Here is a 17,126-nt window from a genome sequence, read left to right on the forward strand (position 1 = left end):
ATGAAATTCCACTTAATGCCTACTTTTTCCCTAGTTTTGCAGCTCAATTCTGGTTTGCTTCACTCTCTTACCTCACTGAGAGCCCTAACAGAAGCCAACACAGGATGGAGTTTCTGTGAATAATGAAACTGAGACTGTAAGGCGAAAAGAAGATATACATAAAGCTTCTTGATGGTAATCACATAGTATAAGTGATATGTTAAACTCAAGAGACCAATTTTACGCAGTGCCTGTCCTACAAATGCTATTCTGCTATTTGGTGCTGTCTGTTATTGTCAGCTCACATGTTCCTTCACAGATTTACTTGGGTTTCAAATGAACAATGACACACTGATAAGTTTTCTGGGCCTTTATTTCCCAGTTCCCTGAACTATGGGCTAGTAGCAAAATCACACTGATAAAATCTTCCAGATGCCTTATCTGAGTTTCAGAAATAAATAACTTGTTGGATTCACTCTTGAACTCTCTCACAGAATAGATCACTAGGGGTCACCAGAAAGAAGCAAAACTTTGTATTTAATCTGGAATGCTTATAAATTTATACAGTGTTTTTCAGCTAATCTTTTAGAGGGGATAATTTAGCTTTCAAAAACCAAGACAAATTATTTTTCTACAGACGACAGGTATTTCCTACTAATGAAAATGTCATTATAGAAGGCCCATGTTAAAAAGAGAAAAAAAGGCTTGTGTGCAATTTCTAGCTCACGTAATTGCATGTTGATACTGAAAAGACACTGTGATTTGAAACTTTACTCCAAGCTAAAATAAGATGCCTGCTCTTATGGTTTAGTAACCTTTGTTAGAATACTGGCTAATATAGCAGTATGAATTTTCATTTTTCAGGTGGGCTTAAACAAAACAGTAATGAATTGATTTTGCTAAAAATTCACTGCAATATCCTTAAGTTTATAATTGTAGAAATACAGGTTACAGTTTTTCAGAATTTGTCCAGCTCTATGTTTGCAAATCTTAGAAAATATATTGCATGAGGTTATGAGAGACTTATCCAAGGATACCTGAAAGGGCAGCCTGCTCAGGGAGCAAGAAAAATATCTTAGTCTACTTTGGGAGAAAAGAACAAAGATAGCATGGGTGGAGTTCAGTGGGGATTTGAGGAAGAATTTGGCTCAGCACTATTTTATTGCTCTTCTATTAGTTCGTAGTGCTGAGCAAAGGCAAAGTTTCCCCGTGAATATTCAGCCAATGGTCAGTCTGGTTTTAACGAAAACTGAGAACAAGTCAAGAAACACCTCATTTACCAAAGTACATATATTTCTGTATTTTTCCAGTGTCTTGATGCCTGTCACAGGAGAGGTCAGTGTCTTGCAGGAACATTTGGATGTAGTGAGAGCAGAGTTCTGCCTGTGCCCAGCAAAGCTGCATAGTTCATACTCCTGCCAGTACACATTCATGCATATTCTTTCGTGATTTGTCTTGTCCTCTTTCAGTCTAGCTTAAACTGACATTGTTTCCCCCTCCTTTCTTGAATGTATATATTTTATAGCTAATGAAAAAGCTCAGGAAATATAACTGTCCCTTGTATTGATTTTGCTTTTATATAGTGCCTTTTCCCCAAATGGATGCCAGAATGCACTCTTAAAAATCTAACTATATAGAACAATAATTTCTACCAGAATGGAAAAACATGGCAGCAGCTTAACAGCGCACTTTAGTGCTAGACAACACTTTAGGAAATGAAGGTGGCTTTAAGGAGAAGGAATAATCTTGTGGCCTTGAAGAAGTTATTAGATATTGGTATGGAGCAAGACCCAGAGCAGCCTTTCTCACCCCCAGCCACCTGCACTGGATGGGGTGGGGAACGCCTCACCAGCCCCTTGCTCAAACCCTCTGATATTAGAGGATGCATGTTCTCAGGTATATCTTAAGGCTGAAATATTATTTAAGCTATGAGGGCTCTTAAGACATCAGATTTCAGTTCATGTAACAAATAGTGCAACAGCCCCCAGCCCTTCATGCAGACTTCACTCAGATATATCCCTGTTTGTCTGTCTGCTGTGTACCTGCTGCCCCCAGCTTCAAGACCCTCACCAGAGCCTTCCAAATTAAGGATTTCTTTGCTTTCAGTAAAATTATGATTTTTGTAAAGCAAAAATTAAGTTCACTTAATCTTGTTTTCTTTATGCAAAATATCCAATTCCCTTCTGCCCTCTTTTTAACATAAAACAATAGGGGATACAGGATACTCCATAGCTTTCTTTTAGCAGAAAAGGGACTTTGATTAAAAAAACGGTTGAAAAACAGTGTGTTAGAACATGGCTTCATAAGCACAAATGAACATAAATCATTCCTTTCTGCATTGTTGGGACTTGCAAACAAGTATCATTACTAATATTGAAATTTACTGCCCGTTTTATTTAGCTTGTTCATTCTTTTAAAAAATATATCCTTGGGTTACAGCTGGGCAGGAATTTTAAATGCTGATTATTTTATATGCTGTTAATGAAAGTTTTCATAGAAATGTGCAAGTTTTGAAAAGACTTCTACTTTTTTGGGGGTACAGGTTTCATCTTAGGAAGGCTCATGCACTTGGGTGTATGGTTTTGACCAAAAAAACATGTATTGATCAACTGATTGATCAGTCTGTCTATCTGTCTAAGTCTGTACTGGAACTGCTTTTTTTTGTTTTGTTTGTTATAAATAGCAAACATACATTACGCCATAGAATGAATGAACCTGCTGTTCATTGCACTTATTTATACCTTTACAGTAGATGAACACATGGGAGACTGACACTGAAGCTCTTATTCCCAGATGTATTTAATTACTAATAGAAAGGGAAACAATTCAAATAAGAGACCTAAAGATATTCTCTGCGGTATAATCGATAGACCGGTTCTGAGGGCACTTGTCTGTGACAGAAGAGATTGATCCAGCTCCACTATCCTAAAACACAACATCTTTTCTGTCAGAAGTGATTAACAAAATATCAGGCTATCAGTTAGCACTTCAGTTTTTTCCCAGTTCTGTCTCAGTGGGAAAGTAAATTTTTAATTGTTTTCAATTGTTAAAGCAATCAGACAGAGAAAAGACCTTCCTGTGTGGATCAACAGCAGTTACTCAACCTGAAGTAGGTTATCTTTGGAAAGTCGTATAGTCTATAAACTGTTGTGCAGATAAGTGCAGGGTTCGGCTGTAACAGCCGTGAGCCCCTGATGGAATTCAGAGGCAAAAATCCCACTTAATGGGTGGATTTGTATGGTGTATCTTTTGAAACCATCATAACTTTTCTTGCAGCATTTCTGCATCACTAATTTTAGTGATAATGAAGCAGTGGTGGACAAAATGGTGTTTCCTATGCTTATGTACACATGGGGCCACAGGTGCTACCCTTCCCAGGATTGCAACATTTTAGTTTGTTGTTCAGTTTAGGCCCTTGAAAGCAACATCAGTATTAATATATTTTAGGGCTGTGAAAGGCATGCATTATCCCTGTGTGCTGACCAGCTACAAGGTTTTAAATCTCAGAACCTCACCAAAGGGTCTTTCAGAAAGCCTGTGCTTCACTACCAGGGGAGGATTTCTCAGCAAACCTGATTAAAAGAAGCCAGAATAAAGTTGTCTGCTTCAAGGGTCTTAAAAAAGTAATGTCCAATACCATCACAAAAAACAGATTTTGGGAGACAACTTGTTTTCCAGCTCATCATTGCATATACAAGTACTTTTTAGTGTCTCTGCCACCACCCTGAGTGGTAAAGCTCCTTCCAGCACAGTTTTTTGACCTTGTGAGTACTTCTGTGCCAGGGCCCTTGGGAGCTGCATGGGGTTGGCCAGGCACTGCTCACCAGGTCCCCTTGCGTTCTGTTGGCACTTAATGAGGCTGTCTGGTATTCTCAGAAGGCAATCTCCAAGCTCAGACTTAAGACAGAAGATGAAGTTGTTTTGAAACAGCAGATGAATAATATTGTCAGGAGTGTATTAAATAAGAGAAAGTGTCTACATACCCATGCAAAGAGAATAGGTAATAGCAAACAGAACAAGAAATCACAGAATCATAGGATCATAGGATGGTTTGGGTTGGAAGGAACCTTAAAGTTCATCTAGTTCCAACCCCCTGCCATGTGCAGGGACACCTTCCACTAGCCCAGGTTGCTCAAAGCCCCATCCAACCTGGCCTTGAACCCTTCCAGGCAGGGGGCAGCCACAGCTTCTCTGGGCAACCTGTGCCAGTGTCTCACCACCCTCACAGGGAAGAATTTCTTATATCTACCTTCTATATCTATCTTCTATATTCTATATCTATATTATCTTCTATATCTATCTTCTACATCCTATATCTATCTTCTTATATTCTAAATCTACCCTCTTTCAGGATAAAACCATTACCCTCATCCTATCCCTACACTCCCTGACAAAGAGTCCCTCCCCATCTTTCCTGTACCCCCCTTAAGTACTGGAAGGCCGCTATAAGGTCTCCCTGGAGCCTTCTCTTCTCCAGGCTGAACATCCCCAACTCTCTCAGCCTGCCCTCACAGGGGAGGTGCTCCAGCCCCCTGAGCATCTTTGTGGCCTCCTCTGGACCTGCTAGAGTCCTTCATCCTTCTTATGTTGGGGGTCCCAGAGCTGGACACAGCACTGCAGGCAGAGTCTCATGAGAGCAGAGTAGAGGGGGAGAATCACCTCCCTCGACCTGTTGGTCACACTTCTCTTGATGCAGCCCAGGATATGGCTGGATAACAGACATTATGAAGCAACAGGAATAACTGTGGGTGATTTTCATGACTAAGATATCAGTTACTGGAAAACATGAAAAAGGAAGAAGTGAAGAAATGGGAATGGGTAGTAGATTTATGATTTATGTCCAAGCTATTTGTATTGCAAGACAGCAATCATGTCAAGAGGAGCAAATAGTTGTGAAATTCCTCTGGGAGAGGTATAGCTTGTGCTGGGATCATAGTCTGCAACTCACATCCAGCTATCCTGAAGTACATCAGTATCCTTAAGCCTAATGCCCTCACACAAGCACACACGAGGGACAGGAATTAAGTCGATCTTCAGCCCTCCTCATCCAAGCCCGAGTGCTACTACATGGCCGTAGTCTTTGTCTATGATATCTTAAGGATATATCAAACCTTCACTCCTATGAGGTGTATTGCTGTGATCAGGATCACACTGGTGCTGTGCTGGGAGGTACACACTGAGCGGGCAGAAGCAAGTCCTGCCTGCTGCCATTGTGGCAGATGCTGACCCACTGGGCAGGGCAGGTCATGTCCCTGCACAGGTAGCCCCATGCAGGGAGTGGAGGATGAACAAAATTCATCTTTGCTCCAGACTGGGAATGCTTCAAGCTACTCCAGCTTTCCCAGTGTAACTGTTTAGTTATGAGGGATTTCTTTTACAGGATCAATTGAAATAACTAGTCCAGGCAAAGGACTCAAAATTATTTGAATCTGAAGGATTCCTATATTCAACAATTACAAGTGAGACTTTTAAAGGATATTATAGGAGAAAAGAAGCCCAAATACCTCAGGAATGCTATGGGGCATGGGTGGCACTTACAAGACTCTGTTGGAGAAAAAAACAGCTTCTGGGGTGGCTATGGCCTAACTAAGGGATAGCTTTCTTTTACCTTTATTTTTATTCTGTTTTATACACATTCAGAAAATGAAATGTCCACATATTTAGCACTTGAAGAATGAGTTGCAAATACATTGGTGTAGGAAAGAGCCTCGTCTTCATTTTCCTTGTATTTCTTGCAAAAGAGAAACAAGGAATTATTCAGGTTTCACCCTCTTTACGTTTTTGTTGCCAGTTCTAATCTTAACAACTAATAAAAAAACAGAGCAAATGGTTCTGTGAATGTTTATATTTTTTTTTTCTCTAGCCTATTTAAGAAGAGAACAGAGCTGATGATAAGGTAGCCTGAATGAATCAAAGTATCTATGCTGTGTTCCTGAGGGAGGCTGAGTCACAGTCAACTAACTTTATAGTATACCCATAGTTGATTATAAAGTAAATAATTGGAGGAAAGGGACAAAGAAGACTATTAAAAATAATCTCTGAAAGATGTTTGCGAATCTGCCTGTTCTGGTAGCTGGACCAGATCAACAAATAACATATCTGACTAATTCAGTGAGGTCTAATAATGCTAATTCTAAAGAAATTTTTCATTATTAAATTATGAACTACAAAATGTTAGCTTAGCTATTAAATAAACTAGTGACTCAGTTTGACCTCCCTTTGCTCTTCATATAGGTCTGTAGAAGATCAGTGAGATAAAATTCCATTAAAAGTTTGCATGACAGACAAACATCAGCAAAATACAATTTTAAACGGAGATGAGAATCAAGCAGGAACTGACATAAGACAGGCTCCTTTCTGTAAAGGAATGGTCTAGTTCAGATCCCAAGTCATTCTCCACATTTACCATTAAACTCATTATAGACCTATTAATTCAGGAAATTCTGAGAACCCACTTTTCTCTGTATCTTCTAGATTTCTTCCATAGACTTTTACCTTCTGAGATAAATTTAACATAACTTAATCAGCCATTTAAAAAATGAAGAGAAAGTAAGACTGCGAGTCTGGGATGGGAAATGTTATGCCTTTCCTTATTAGCATAAGGAGGATGAAAAGTTGGGGTATCCACCAGTTCATGGAAAGTGCAGGAGCTACTGAGCTGATGAGGAGTTAGCAAGATACTACATGAGAGACCATTTACTGAAACTGTCAACACACAAAACTGTCAAGGGACAGTTGAGTTGTAAAATGCTCCAGCTACCACAGGAGATGCATTACATTATTGTGGTATACAGATAAATTGCTATCCAGCTTGTGGAAGCTGCTTTGTGAACAAAATAGGGGAATAAGATAAACTCATTCTCAATTGATGAATTAATATAAAACCAGCAAAAGGAGCAGAGCAGACTACTACAATCCCTCAACTATATTAGGCGATCAATTTTTTTCCTTTCAATATGTAGAATATTCCCTTGCGGCTCCCTGTGGATGCCATGCAGTGTGAACACAGCAATCAAAGTAATAGACGTCAGAATAATCAAAATAATATGTGTCAGAAAGAAGCAAATGAGTACATACATTCATTAAGTAAATCTCCTAAGAGCTTAACACACAAAACTCTTTCCAGAAAAGCTGTACAAACAATTGCACGCACTAACACATGGTTTTAGTGGTGTTACAAAGTAAGATGAAAAATATTCTTCAAATTAATCCACTTTTTTTCAGATTTCACCATAAATAATCTCTATTTAGGGCAAAACACATAGTGCAGCTGCCACAATGAAATTAATAAAGGTCATAACTGAAGGTAAAATACACTATTTCAAAGAAAACTCAAAAATCATTAAACAAGCAATATATACTGCCAATCAACTGTTAAAGACAATATCCATTTTTGTAGTGGATTGGGCATCAGCAATGTCCCACACTAAATCTCCATCTGTGAGGTGACAAGAAAGACACTTCATCCAGGAAGAAAGCAGCCAAAAAGTGAACAAACCTACAAAAGTCCAAAGAAACAAATTTGCAGACAAAATCAGACAAACCAGTAGTCTGGCTGCCTTGAGAACTTTCCCCAACAAACTAATCAAAGTGGTAAAGCACAAACCCAGTGAAAAAAAAAAAAAAAAAAAAACAACCCAAAATGGTATTTCTCATAATATTCTCAGACTTTTGAAGCAGCAAGACCAGGTCACCAAAAAAGTGGAAGAAATATATTGGAATGAAACAGCTATTTTCAAAGCCAGAATTGTTTTATCAGGCTACAGAAGTGGTCTAGGAAGAAGTAGGAACAAACAGAAAAGAATTATGTCTCTAATGAAGTTAGTGCAGGAATGACTTTTCCTTCTTTTCTTCAACTGTATTTGTATAATAATGTAGGTATAACATTTTGGAAGTGAATAGATCCTTTACTGATTGAAGTCAAAGGGGATTTGGTGGAAATTTCAAGTATAGGCCATCTGAAATATGTTAAGTAGTCTAAAGCCCAACAACAATACTTTGTGTCCCCTTCAGTTTCTGTGTGTAGCCATTTGACCTCAGAGTTTACAAGGAAGATGGAGAAAGGTTCAGCATTTTTATTACACTCCTATTTACTATATTTGCTTTCACTTCATTTATAGTTGTGCTGCTGTTAATGGGGCTGGGTTGTGACTCACAAGGCCTCAGTACAGATCTCAGCTCCACCAAAAGGATTTTCTGCATGACCTTGAGCCACTTCACGTCTCCATCCCATCTGTAAAATAGAATGATGATGCTTCCTCTCTGCAGCAATTTGTCTTGTCAATTTAGGAACAAATACTGATCTGTCTTGACTACTTGCAGCTCCTATCGATTGCAAAGGAAGTTAGATGTATACAATACTTCTTCGGATTTGTCATTTGGAGACAAAATAACTTAGAGGAACTGGACCATTAAAACAAGCATTTTGGCCATGAATGTCCTATACTGTTATGAACAGCATCTAATAAAATGATCCTCAATTTTAGTACAGCACAGAGTAATAAATAGCTGTTAAAGAGTTTAAACAGTGTACGCATTTGTCAGGTCAATGGGAAATAGGCAAATCCTTGAGATGTAGTAGAAAGGCAGCCCTCTCACACCAAACATATTTTGTAAGCCTGTGTAACTTCGATATTTTGCAGGGAAATAATTTGTAGCTCACACATTTGCCTTTTAATCTTCTAATGAAAATTAATGATTGTTTTCAGATTCCTAAAATCCAGCAGTGATATACTGATACTACTCAGGAGATTCACAAACACATTCACTATAAGGTGAAAAGGTTCCCTTACCCCCAGACTGCAACAGCCACCTAATTTTGCCTTTCTTACGAAAGAACTATTCCTGCAGTAAGCATAACCCTGTTGTCTTTCAGATAAAAAGCAGCGGAACAAAAAAGTTATCAGCAAACAGAAATCATTGTACAACCCTTTCTACTAGCTTCACTTTGACAACACATATTCAGATAAAATCAAATTTCACTCTTAGTTCAAACAATATGAACTGGCTTAATCCCAGACCATGAGGCCAATGGGGTTACTTGATGTTGACGGTTACTTGATGCTGACAAAAACTTAAATAAGTGGGAAATAAAATATTAACCGGTAAACAGCTTTTGATAATTAAAAATAATATCGGGAGAGAAACATGCTGTAAATGTTGTTCCTCTCCATTTGGGAGTTGTTACTGCTTATTTGCCGTGGCCAGGGAGTCTTGGTTTTACTTCCATAGGAAAGCATTCAGCAGGGTATTTTTTGTTTGCACAGTGCTATAAATGTCTGTTGTGCTTTCCACAGCACAGAACAATTCCAGTGTAATTTCAAAAATCACCAAAACCACTCATGGCCCAAGAGCTTGATCCCTGCAAGCTATTTCCAGGCCAGATACCCTGGGGCTTCCCTGGGGGTGTCTGCACCCCTCCTGTGCTCCGGGACCCAGAGGGTGGCAAGAGCTATGGGGCTCTGGGGGGTTGCTGGGGACCCGGGTGATGTGTTTGAAACCTGACCAAGGGATGGAACAGTTTGTCATCTGCGGTAGATACATGAAGCAGGTGGGAAAGGTCCTGAATAGTTTGAATTATCCCTTTTGAAATACTCATGGGGAAATGTTCTCTCATCTCCAGAAGATTTTTGCTTAAAGCATGGAAAGTCCATGGCACTCAGGTTTTACAGCAGAAGCTCACAGTGAGATCATGGGTTGCTTGTGGGCAGCACACAAGGCAGATTACATACTCTGATTTTCATTTCATTCTTCTAGTGAAAGCTAGATCAGGGTTGATAAAAATGGAAGACATACTGAGTAATTTTTGCTAGACTATTCTCATTTACTTTCTTAAATCAAATTAGACCATTTGGCTCATTTGAGAATAAACCATCTTTTCCTGCTGGCTGTAGGCACCTAGCCTTCCCCTGACACCATCCTTCCTCTTTTCTTTCTTCACCTCAGGATATGCTCGAACTTTTTCTTATGTGTTTCAGAGTTGAGGAAAATCCACTTGCAAACAATTAATTGTATCTTATTTTACTATATAAGTAACACCTTGCAGTGAAGCTCCAGTGGATTTCATGAGCTTTGAGGGAGGCTGGTGCCTTTGCAGGCAGCTCATATCCAAATTATAAACTTTTTCAATTATACATTATGAAAAGGCTCCAGAGGGGATGGGGAGCAATTCCATCTCGATGGTGATGTTACAAGCAACCACCTATTTTAAGATAAATACTTTTGTCTAAAATACCTCTGTAAAAAAATCTATTGTCTTTTTCTTTTGATTGACTTATTTACAGAATTTCATCTGAGCAGTCTGACAAGCTCTGTGTTGTGTCAGCCCTCCCACCATCTATGATTCACTGAGTTGCTTTTGTCCCTGATGCTTTACTTAATCTTCTACCAGAAAGCAGCTACAGACGTTATTGGTAACCCTTTCATGTTTCTCAGTCACAGGAAATGATGTAAAAACCCCAAATAATGAGAATATACTCAGTCACTGGGAGCTTCGTTCCCTAAAATAAGACTGCAGAAGTTGATAAAGTTATTCCTTGGTCCTTAAAGGACTTTTTCATCTTCTCCTTAACAAGGCATCTGCAAAAAGCTGTTTGGTCAGACGTTCCTTATTCACAGTTAAATTCTTATGGGATTAGTAGGTTTGTTAGAGTACAAAAGTAAACAGCATATGGCTCTGTTAATATCCTTATAATGCCACAGCACAATCTGTCAGAATGTAAACTTTTTTCAGCAGTTTCATTTACTTCAAGTTCACATTATGAAAAAACCCACAAAAAAATCCTTATGAATCCTTCCGTATCACCTAAGAGACAGCAAGCTATTTCCTAATTCTTGTTTTGTGTTCCCAGTTTAATAAGTATGTCTATACATATTACCTTCAGTAACAAAAATACAGTGGCAAATACAGTTACTTAGTTACTAGGAGTTAAAAAGTCATTTCCCCTTGATGAAAAGCTTGTTCTATTAGATAAGTAGCTGCTACACTCCATAAAACTGGCAACCCTTCAAAAGTTTTCAGAAATTAAAGGCATTGTTTGAAGATAAAGGAGATAAAGTCATTTGCCTTGTGTTTAGTCCTGCAAACCTTTCTGGGTGATCCTTTGATATTCAAATGAAGAGTGCTTTAAATTGTTTTATCTTCACCGAGCTAATGAGTGCTGGCTGACAATCAGTTTTAAGACTAGTTGAAACTCTACTGGAATTAAATTTTGTAAAATATTGCAAAGTATTTCCATTAAGGGGGAAGTGCCCCCACAGTTTGCCAAAGCTGTATCCATAATCACTCACAGCACTACACTCTGGTCCTACCACTTTTCTCAATATTTTTATTAACTCTGTTTTTACTAGTTGAATAATGTCTAACGTGATTTTCAGTGCATTCCTGCAGTAGATTAATAAAGCTGTATAAACAAGCTACATATGTAAAAACTATGTCCTCTCCGAACTCTATGCTAGAGTGAAACAAGCCTTACATTTAATGTGTACAGTAGTAGAAAAATTACTTATGAACTTTTTATTGCCAGAGACTGTATAGCTGTGTATTATTATATGTGTAAGTAACTAACCTATAATGTTGCTCTGATATATGGTGTATATACTTCTTTCCTTAGAGGAATAGATTCTTATTTTAAAGCTTTTTCTTCTTTTATGGTTCATTTTGTATATTCCATTTATGGGAAAACATTATGAATATTCTTTAAATCACTTTTTTTCTAGTAGGGAATAAGAATCTTCACAGGATTGTAATTTGTTTATTTAAAAAAAAAAAAGAAAAAAAGGAAAGTGAAAGTGCTCTAATGGACAATAAACATTGTGTGCTGTAAGCAAGCTTTGTTATCACTGTGACCTTCTTCATTACCTTATAAGTTGTTTATTTTAACTTTACTTCCATTCTATTTTGGAGACTCTTTCTAATAATAGCCCTGTATCACTCTAACCCACATTCAAAAGTAAATGTAAGCAAGATTAACTCAGTTTAAAATACACATGAACTCTATCCCCCAAATGACTATCAAATAATTAAAAAGTACAAAATCCTTACCTAATGGAGCTGACTCAGTGCTAATGGCCAACAAGGGAATCCAACAGAGGTAGGCAACAAGTTGGAGATGCTGATGGAAAGGAAAGGGCTGCTGCATATTGTCCAAGATAGATTTTATCCATGCATCTGCAGTTGCTTAGAAGTTAACTTTTGAAGTACTAAACTTTGCAGGAAAAGCCATCAGCCTGCCTGCCTGTTTCAATTTTTTTTTTTTTTTTCTTTCATTCTTTTCAATCCACTCTATTGGAGAGGGCTTAATGTGTCATTAATCCCAGAATTTCCAAGAGGGAAGCCCTCCAGCTATACACAAACCACACTCACCCACCCACACAAACAGATCAGCGGAGGAGTGCATGTGTCCCTGCAGCTGCTCTGGCTGCAGCTGCTCTGATTTATACACCCCGTAACACACCCGCACACACGCGGAGGGTGAGAACAGTGTGTACCCTCCGTGTCGGTGGCAGGAGGTGATCCTCAAGAAATTAGGGTTGTAAACCAAACATGCCTGCTCCTGAGGAGTTTAAAGCAGACAACACTAACTTCAGATTATGGCAGTCATATCTGACATGGTGTTTATATGAGAGGGATTTAAAAAATGGTAAAATAGAAGCTCGCAAATAGTTTCTCGCTTCAGATTTCTGGAGGTTACATTTATGCAAAACTGTTACAGAAGCAGCCTGTGCAGCTCAAGCAGCAGTCCTGAAGGCTTGTATCTTGGGTCACTGTATCACTGGCTGGTATTTTAGAGAATAGTCCTTTGCTACTGAAATAAAGTGAGGCAGCGTTTGCTCTGCCAACCCGTCGTGAAAAATGAGATGTACGTTTCAGAAGGTCGGCTCACCAGCAATAATAACAGAAATAGGAAACAGAAGCAAACGGCAGTGAAAGAATTCAAGCGCTCGTGTTGCTCAATCACATTTTTGTAAAGTTTTGTCTCACTGGAAAGAGCCCTGTTGCTACCCTGTTGCACGAAGCCCTGAGTCCTTCATGCTACTTCTAGTCGGTGTGAGCAATGTTGATTGTATGACAATGCATACTGCCAGCTTAATGTTCAATATGAAAAATGTGCTATCAAATCGCATGCTGTACTCTTTTATGGCATTTTATTTAGAAAATATTGTATGCCCACCCACTGATCATTGTTTTCCATACCTGACAGCACTTTTCTTTGACTTGTCAAGTTTGATTATTTTGTGTCTGCTTCCTTAAGTAAGAGTATTGTAAATTATCTGATAACAGAGTAATACACAAGTCTGTAAACATTCCACACAAATCACTGTGAGGAGCATTTAGTATAAAAGCATAAACAAAGCCATTAAAAATATTTTGCATTACAGCCAAGGAGTTTCAAATGTTGTTCATTTGGTTTAACTACATCCCTTGAGTAGTTTTAGCTCTGGATTCCTTGAGGAAATTATAGGTTATTTAAGAAGAAACTTCTAAAACTTTATTCTTAATTTTGATTTTGGATTTCGATCTTGCAAAATCGCTGCTTTTAATAATCTTACTGGATTAGCTATCTCATAGGCCTGGCTTGTAGCCCTTTGTGAGTCCATTGATTTTACAGATGTTTAGATTATATACCTAGATTATATACCAAGCTCAGTATTTCTGTTTTGGGTTGGTTTGTTTTATTTTTTCCCCCGTAAGAGATCCCCATCCATTCCTTGAGTACAAATGTATGATGCATGACAAAATTCCAGTTTATTTTAAAGAGGACACAATGTCTACTTCTATATGGCTTTCTCAGTTAATGCTTGAATTTATTTCTGGCAGTTTCTACACACTGATAGGGGCCCAGTCTTCTTTGACACTAAGTTTTGGCCTAAAAGGCATAGCTCTAATGTTTAACTTTAACATGAAGAAGACTGAAATCTGTTGTGGGTTGAGATTTATCCTTGCCAAAATATTGGCAACCAAAACCAATTTATAGCAAAGCAAGAGAGCTTTCCACAAACAATCTAGCCTTTGTTGGTTTTTGGATACTGAAAGCAAGGTAACCAGGCAAAAAAAATGTAAGTGGAAGGTATTCGGGGCAACAGGAGAAAAGGGACAGTTTTGTAGACTTTCTTATCCCCTTACCTGTTGTGTCCCAAAGCAGGTTTTAATCAGGGGGACCCTTTGAATGTGATTACTCCTGATAAAGATGAAATCAACCTTCCCATTGTCTCACCCAAGGAGTTTTCCTGGCTTCCTTTATTTCAGGAGGAAAGACAGCTCCAGGTCAGACAATGAGGTGCAAACATTTCTCCATTTCTATTTTTCTCCCAGCCCAAGACAACGTCTTACAGAATTCAGAAAAATAGCAAACACCCTCTCCCCTCCCCTGCCAAACTTTAATCTAAAAAATCATGGGAAACAAAACCCATGGAGAACCTGCAGAAAAATATTGGAAAATAGTCTCACTGCTTCCACACCATTAACCTCGGTAAGAAGAAAACCTGAAACTCCCCAGAAAGTTGGTGTAGTTGAGTCTGGGTAGTGAACACTTGAAACAATTAGCTTCACTGTCTGTACAAAAAGTCAACACAACACTGAAGGCCTGACACCAGTCCATCTTGTAATAATTGATTTTCAATGGTAGGGATGGATACGGGAATTTAAAACAAGCCAAAAGTCACAGCTGGAAGCTGGCAGCAGCATTTCAGACTTGGCCAAAAATTGTTTGATGGATACGCATGTTAGGGATTCAGATCTCTTCAGTTTATAAAAAAGAGACAGTGTTTGTCTGCAATGTCCCACTCGGTGCTGTAATGCTGGGGATGGGCTGGAGGACCTGTGCTGCCTTGGGGCAGAGAGGACAGGGCAGCCCAGGGGGAGGTAAGCAGAGGTAGGAAGGCTGTGTGAAGAGTATTAAGAACAACAGTCTTTGCTTTTTTCATCAGATGCAGAACCAAACCTCAGGATGGGACTGAATGATAACATAATGATAAAAATGCAAATACCTTGAAGGCCTCCAGAGAGGTGACTTTGTGACACTTTATTACAAGTATCAAATAGTAAACAAAAAGGACATTGAATTACTCGAGTGTGTCCAGAGAAGGGCAACAAAGCTGGTGAAGGGTCTGGAGCACATGTCGTACGAGGAGTGGCTGAGGGAACTGGGGGTGTTTAGTCTGGAGAAGAGGAGGCTGAGGGGAGACTTCATCGCCCTCTACAGCTACCTGAAAGGAGGTTGCAGAGAGCTGGGGATGAGTCTCTTTAACCAAGTAATAAGCAATAGGCCAAGAGGTAATGGCCTCAAGTTGTGCCAGGGAAGGTTTAGACTGGATATTAGGAAGCATTTCTTTACAGAACAGGTTGTTAGGTGTTGGAATGGGCTGCCCAGGGAGGTGGTGGAGTCCCCATCCCTGGAGGTGTTTAAGAGTCGGGTCGACATAGTGCTGAGGGATATGGTGTAGTTGGGAACTGTTAATGTTGGGTTGATGGTTGGTCTAGATGATCTTCAAGGGCCTTTCCAACCTAGATGATTCCGTGATTCTGTGAAATGCTCAGGCTCCCAAGTCAGTGTAGGAGGTCTGAGTTGTACGCAGAAGTCCTGGGATATAGTGAAGTTTTGAGGGATGAATCCCATCACTCAGGTATCTTCTGAAGGTCATGTGGAAGAGTTCATCTTCCTGGGTTTCCCCCATGTCCTGGTTTGGGCCAGGACAGAGTTAACTTTCCATGGGCTGAGAGGGAGCACGGCGGAGGTGCTGGGTCCTCATCGGTCATTGGACCATCCCATGTCACGTGACCTCAGAGCGCCGCGTATAGGCGGGCACGTGCGTTCTGACGGACCTTAGTGGTTTCGGTTTCGGTTTCGGTTTCGGTTTCGGATCCGGATCGGCGGGGCGGGCTGGGGACGAGATCGGTACCGGTCGCCGTTCGGTGAGCCACTGCTGCATTTTACCTGTTTTGGACTACTATCATTATTGTTGTTATTTTGCTAACTAAATATTTGTTATTTAGCAATTTTTTTTTTTTTTCCTGTCCCTCCCCTATTTCACGGGGAGGGGGGAGTAAACAACTGGCCACGTGGCAGTTTGCTACCGGCTGAGTTCAAACCACAGCACCCCAGCAAGGAGAAGGGCATACCATGTTCCTCTTCTCAAAAACTGAGTGTGGCTAGCACTTTCCTTCTGCATTTGAGCCAGCAGGAAGTTTTACAATGCTTTTAAGCTCTGACATGCTCATTAAAAACTGTTCTAAAAACGACAGTCCAGGTTTACTTCCTTCTGCTTCCTATGAGGAATACCCTTACTATGAGGCTGTCCCCTGGGGTGGCTTTCTAGGCAGAGAAGAGATTTGTTATTCATGGGTGACATAGAGAGCATGACCCTGCTTGTACACACACTTTCCTAGTAGGACAGAGTCCTTCAAAGGGAAAAGATGTCTTCACTAAGTAGTATAAATTTTTTTACGAGTCTGAATTTACACATTTACATGTGCCAAAAACCCCCTCTGTGCATTTTTGTTTGCTTGTTTTATCCAATCAAAAATACCTGTCCAGTGACAGGGAATAAACTCACTGTGCTCCCAGGGCAATACCTGCTCTGTTGATACAGGCTAGCTGCTGCCACTGACTCTTGTAATCCTTTCTGCAGCTTCCAAGCAGGGTAGAAAGGTTGGCAAAATGGATTGTAGCTGAGTCCCAGCAGTCTCCAGCAAGTGCCCCCCACAAAGGGTTTTCCTGAAAGGGATGAGAAGGGGGTCAGGCATGGGATTCTCTCTGCTGTTGGCTCCTATTTCTTTTAGTCATCTCTGACCATTAATTTAGAGAAATGCCAAGCACACTTATTATAACCAAAGTACAGTATTCACGGGCCTCGTTAGCCCAAATAACTACACATTATCTCACTTGTCTTATTTCAAGACTGCACAGGTGAGTGATATTAAATGGTAAGAACTTCATCTAAGCTTATGCATAGTTTGGGAAAATAAACAGTGGTCACATAGTGATTAGAGCTTGTGTTTTCCTTTGCTTTGTGTTCTAATGTATAGAACACAGCATTTCCAGTTCTTCAGAAAATATTAAAAGGAGTACATGTAATTTACAGGACCAAGCTCTTAAATTAAGTGAGGACTAGTTGTGATTTTTAGGGTAATAATTCACTATACAAAA

General features: G+C 39.6%; 1 protein-coding gene across 1 annotated transcript in view; it reads right to left on the reverse strand.

The window, feature by feature from the left end:
* Nucleotides 1–12,424, reverse strand: part of LOC141945495 (von Willebrand factor D and EGF domain-containing protein-like) — a 188,259-nt gene extending 175,835 nt beyond the window's left edge. Inside the window, exon 1 of the mRNA XM_074873778.1 lies at nt 12,023–12,424. Within this exon, the coding sequence (XP_074729879.1) occupies nt 12,023–12,119 (97 nt within the window). The 5' untranslated portion in view covers nt 12,120–12,424. The remainder of the gene's footprint in view (nt 1–12,022) is intronic.
* Nucleotides 12,425–17,126: the final 4,702 nt, after the last annotated feature.

This window comes from Strix uralensis, chromosome 6, assembly GCF_047716275.1.
Source record: "Strix uralensis isolate ZFMK-TIS-50842 chromosome 6, bStrUra1, whole genome shotgun sequence".
NCBI lineage: Eukaryota > Metazoa > Chordata > Aves > Strigiformes > Strigidae > Strix > Strix uralensis.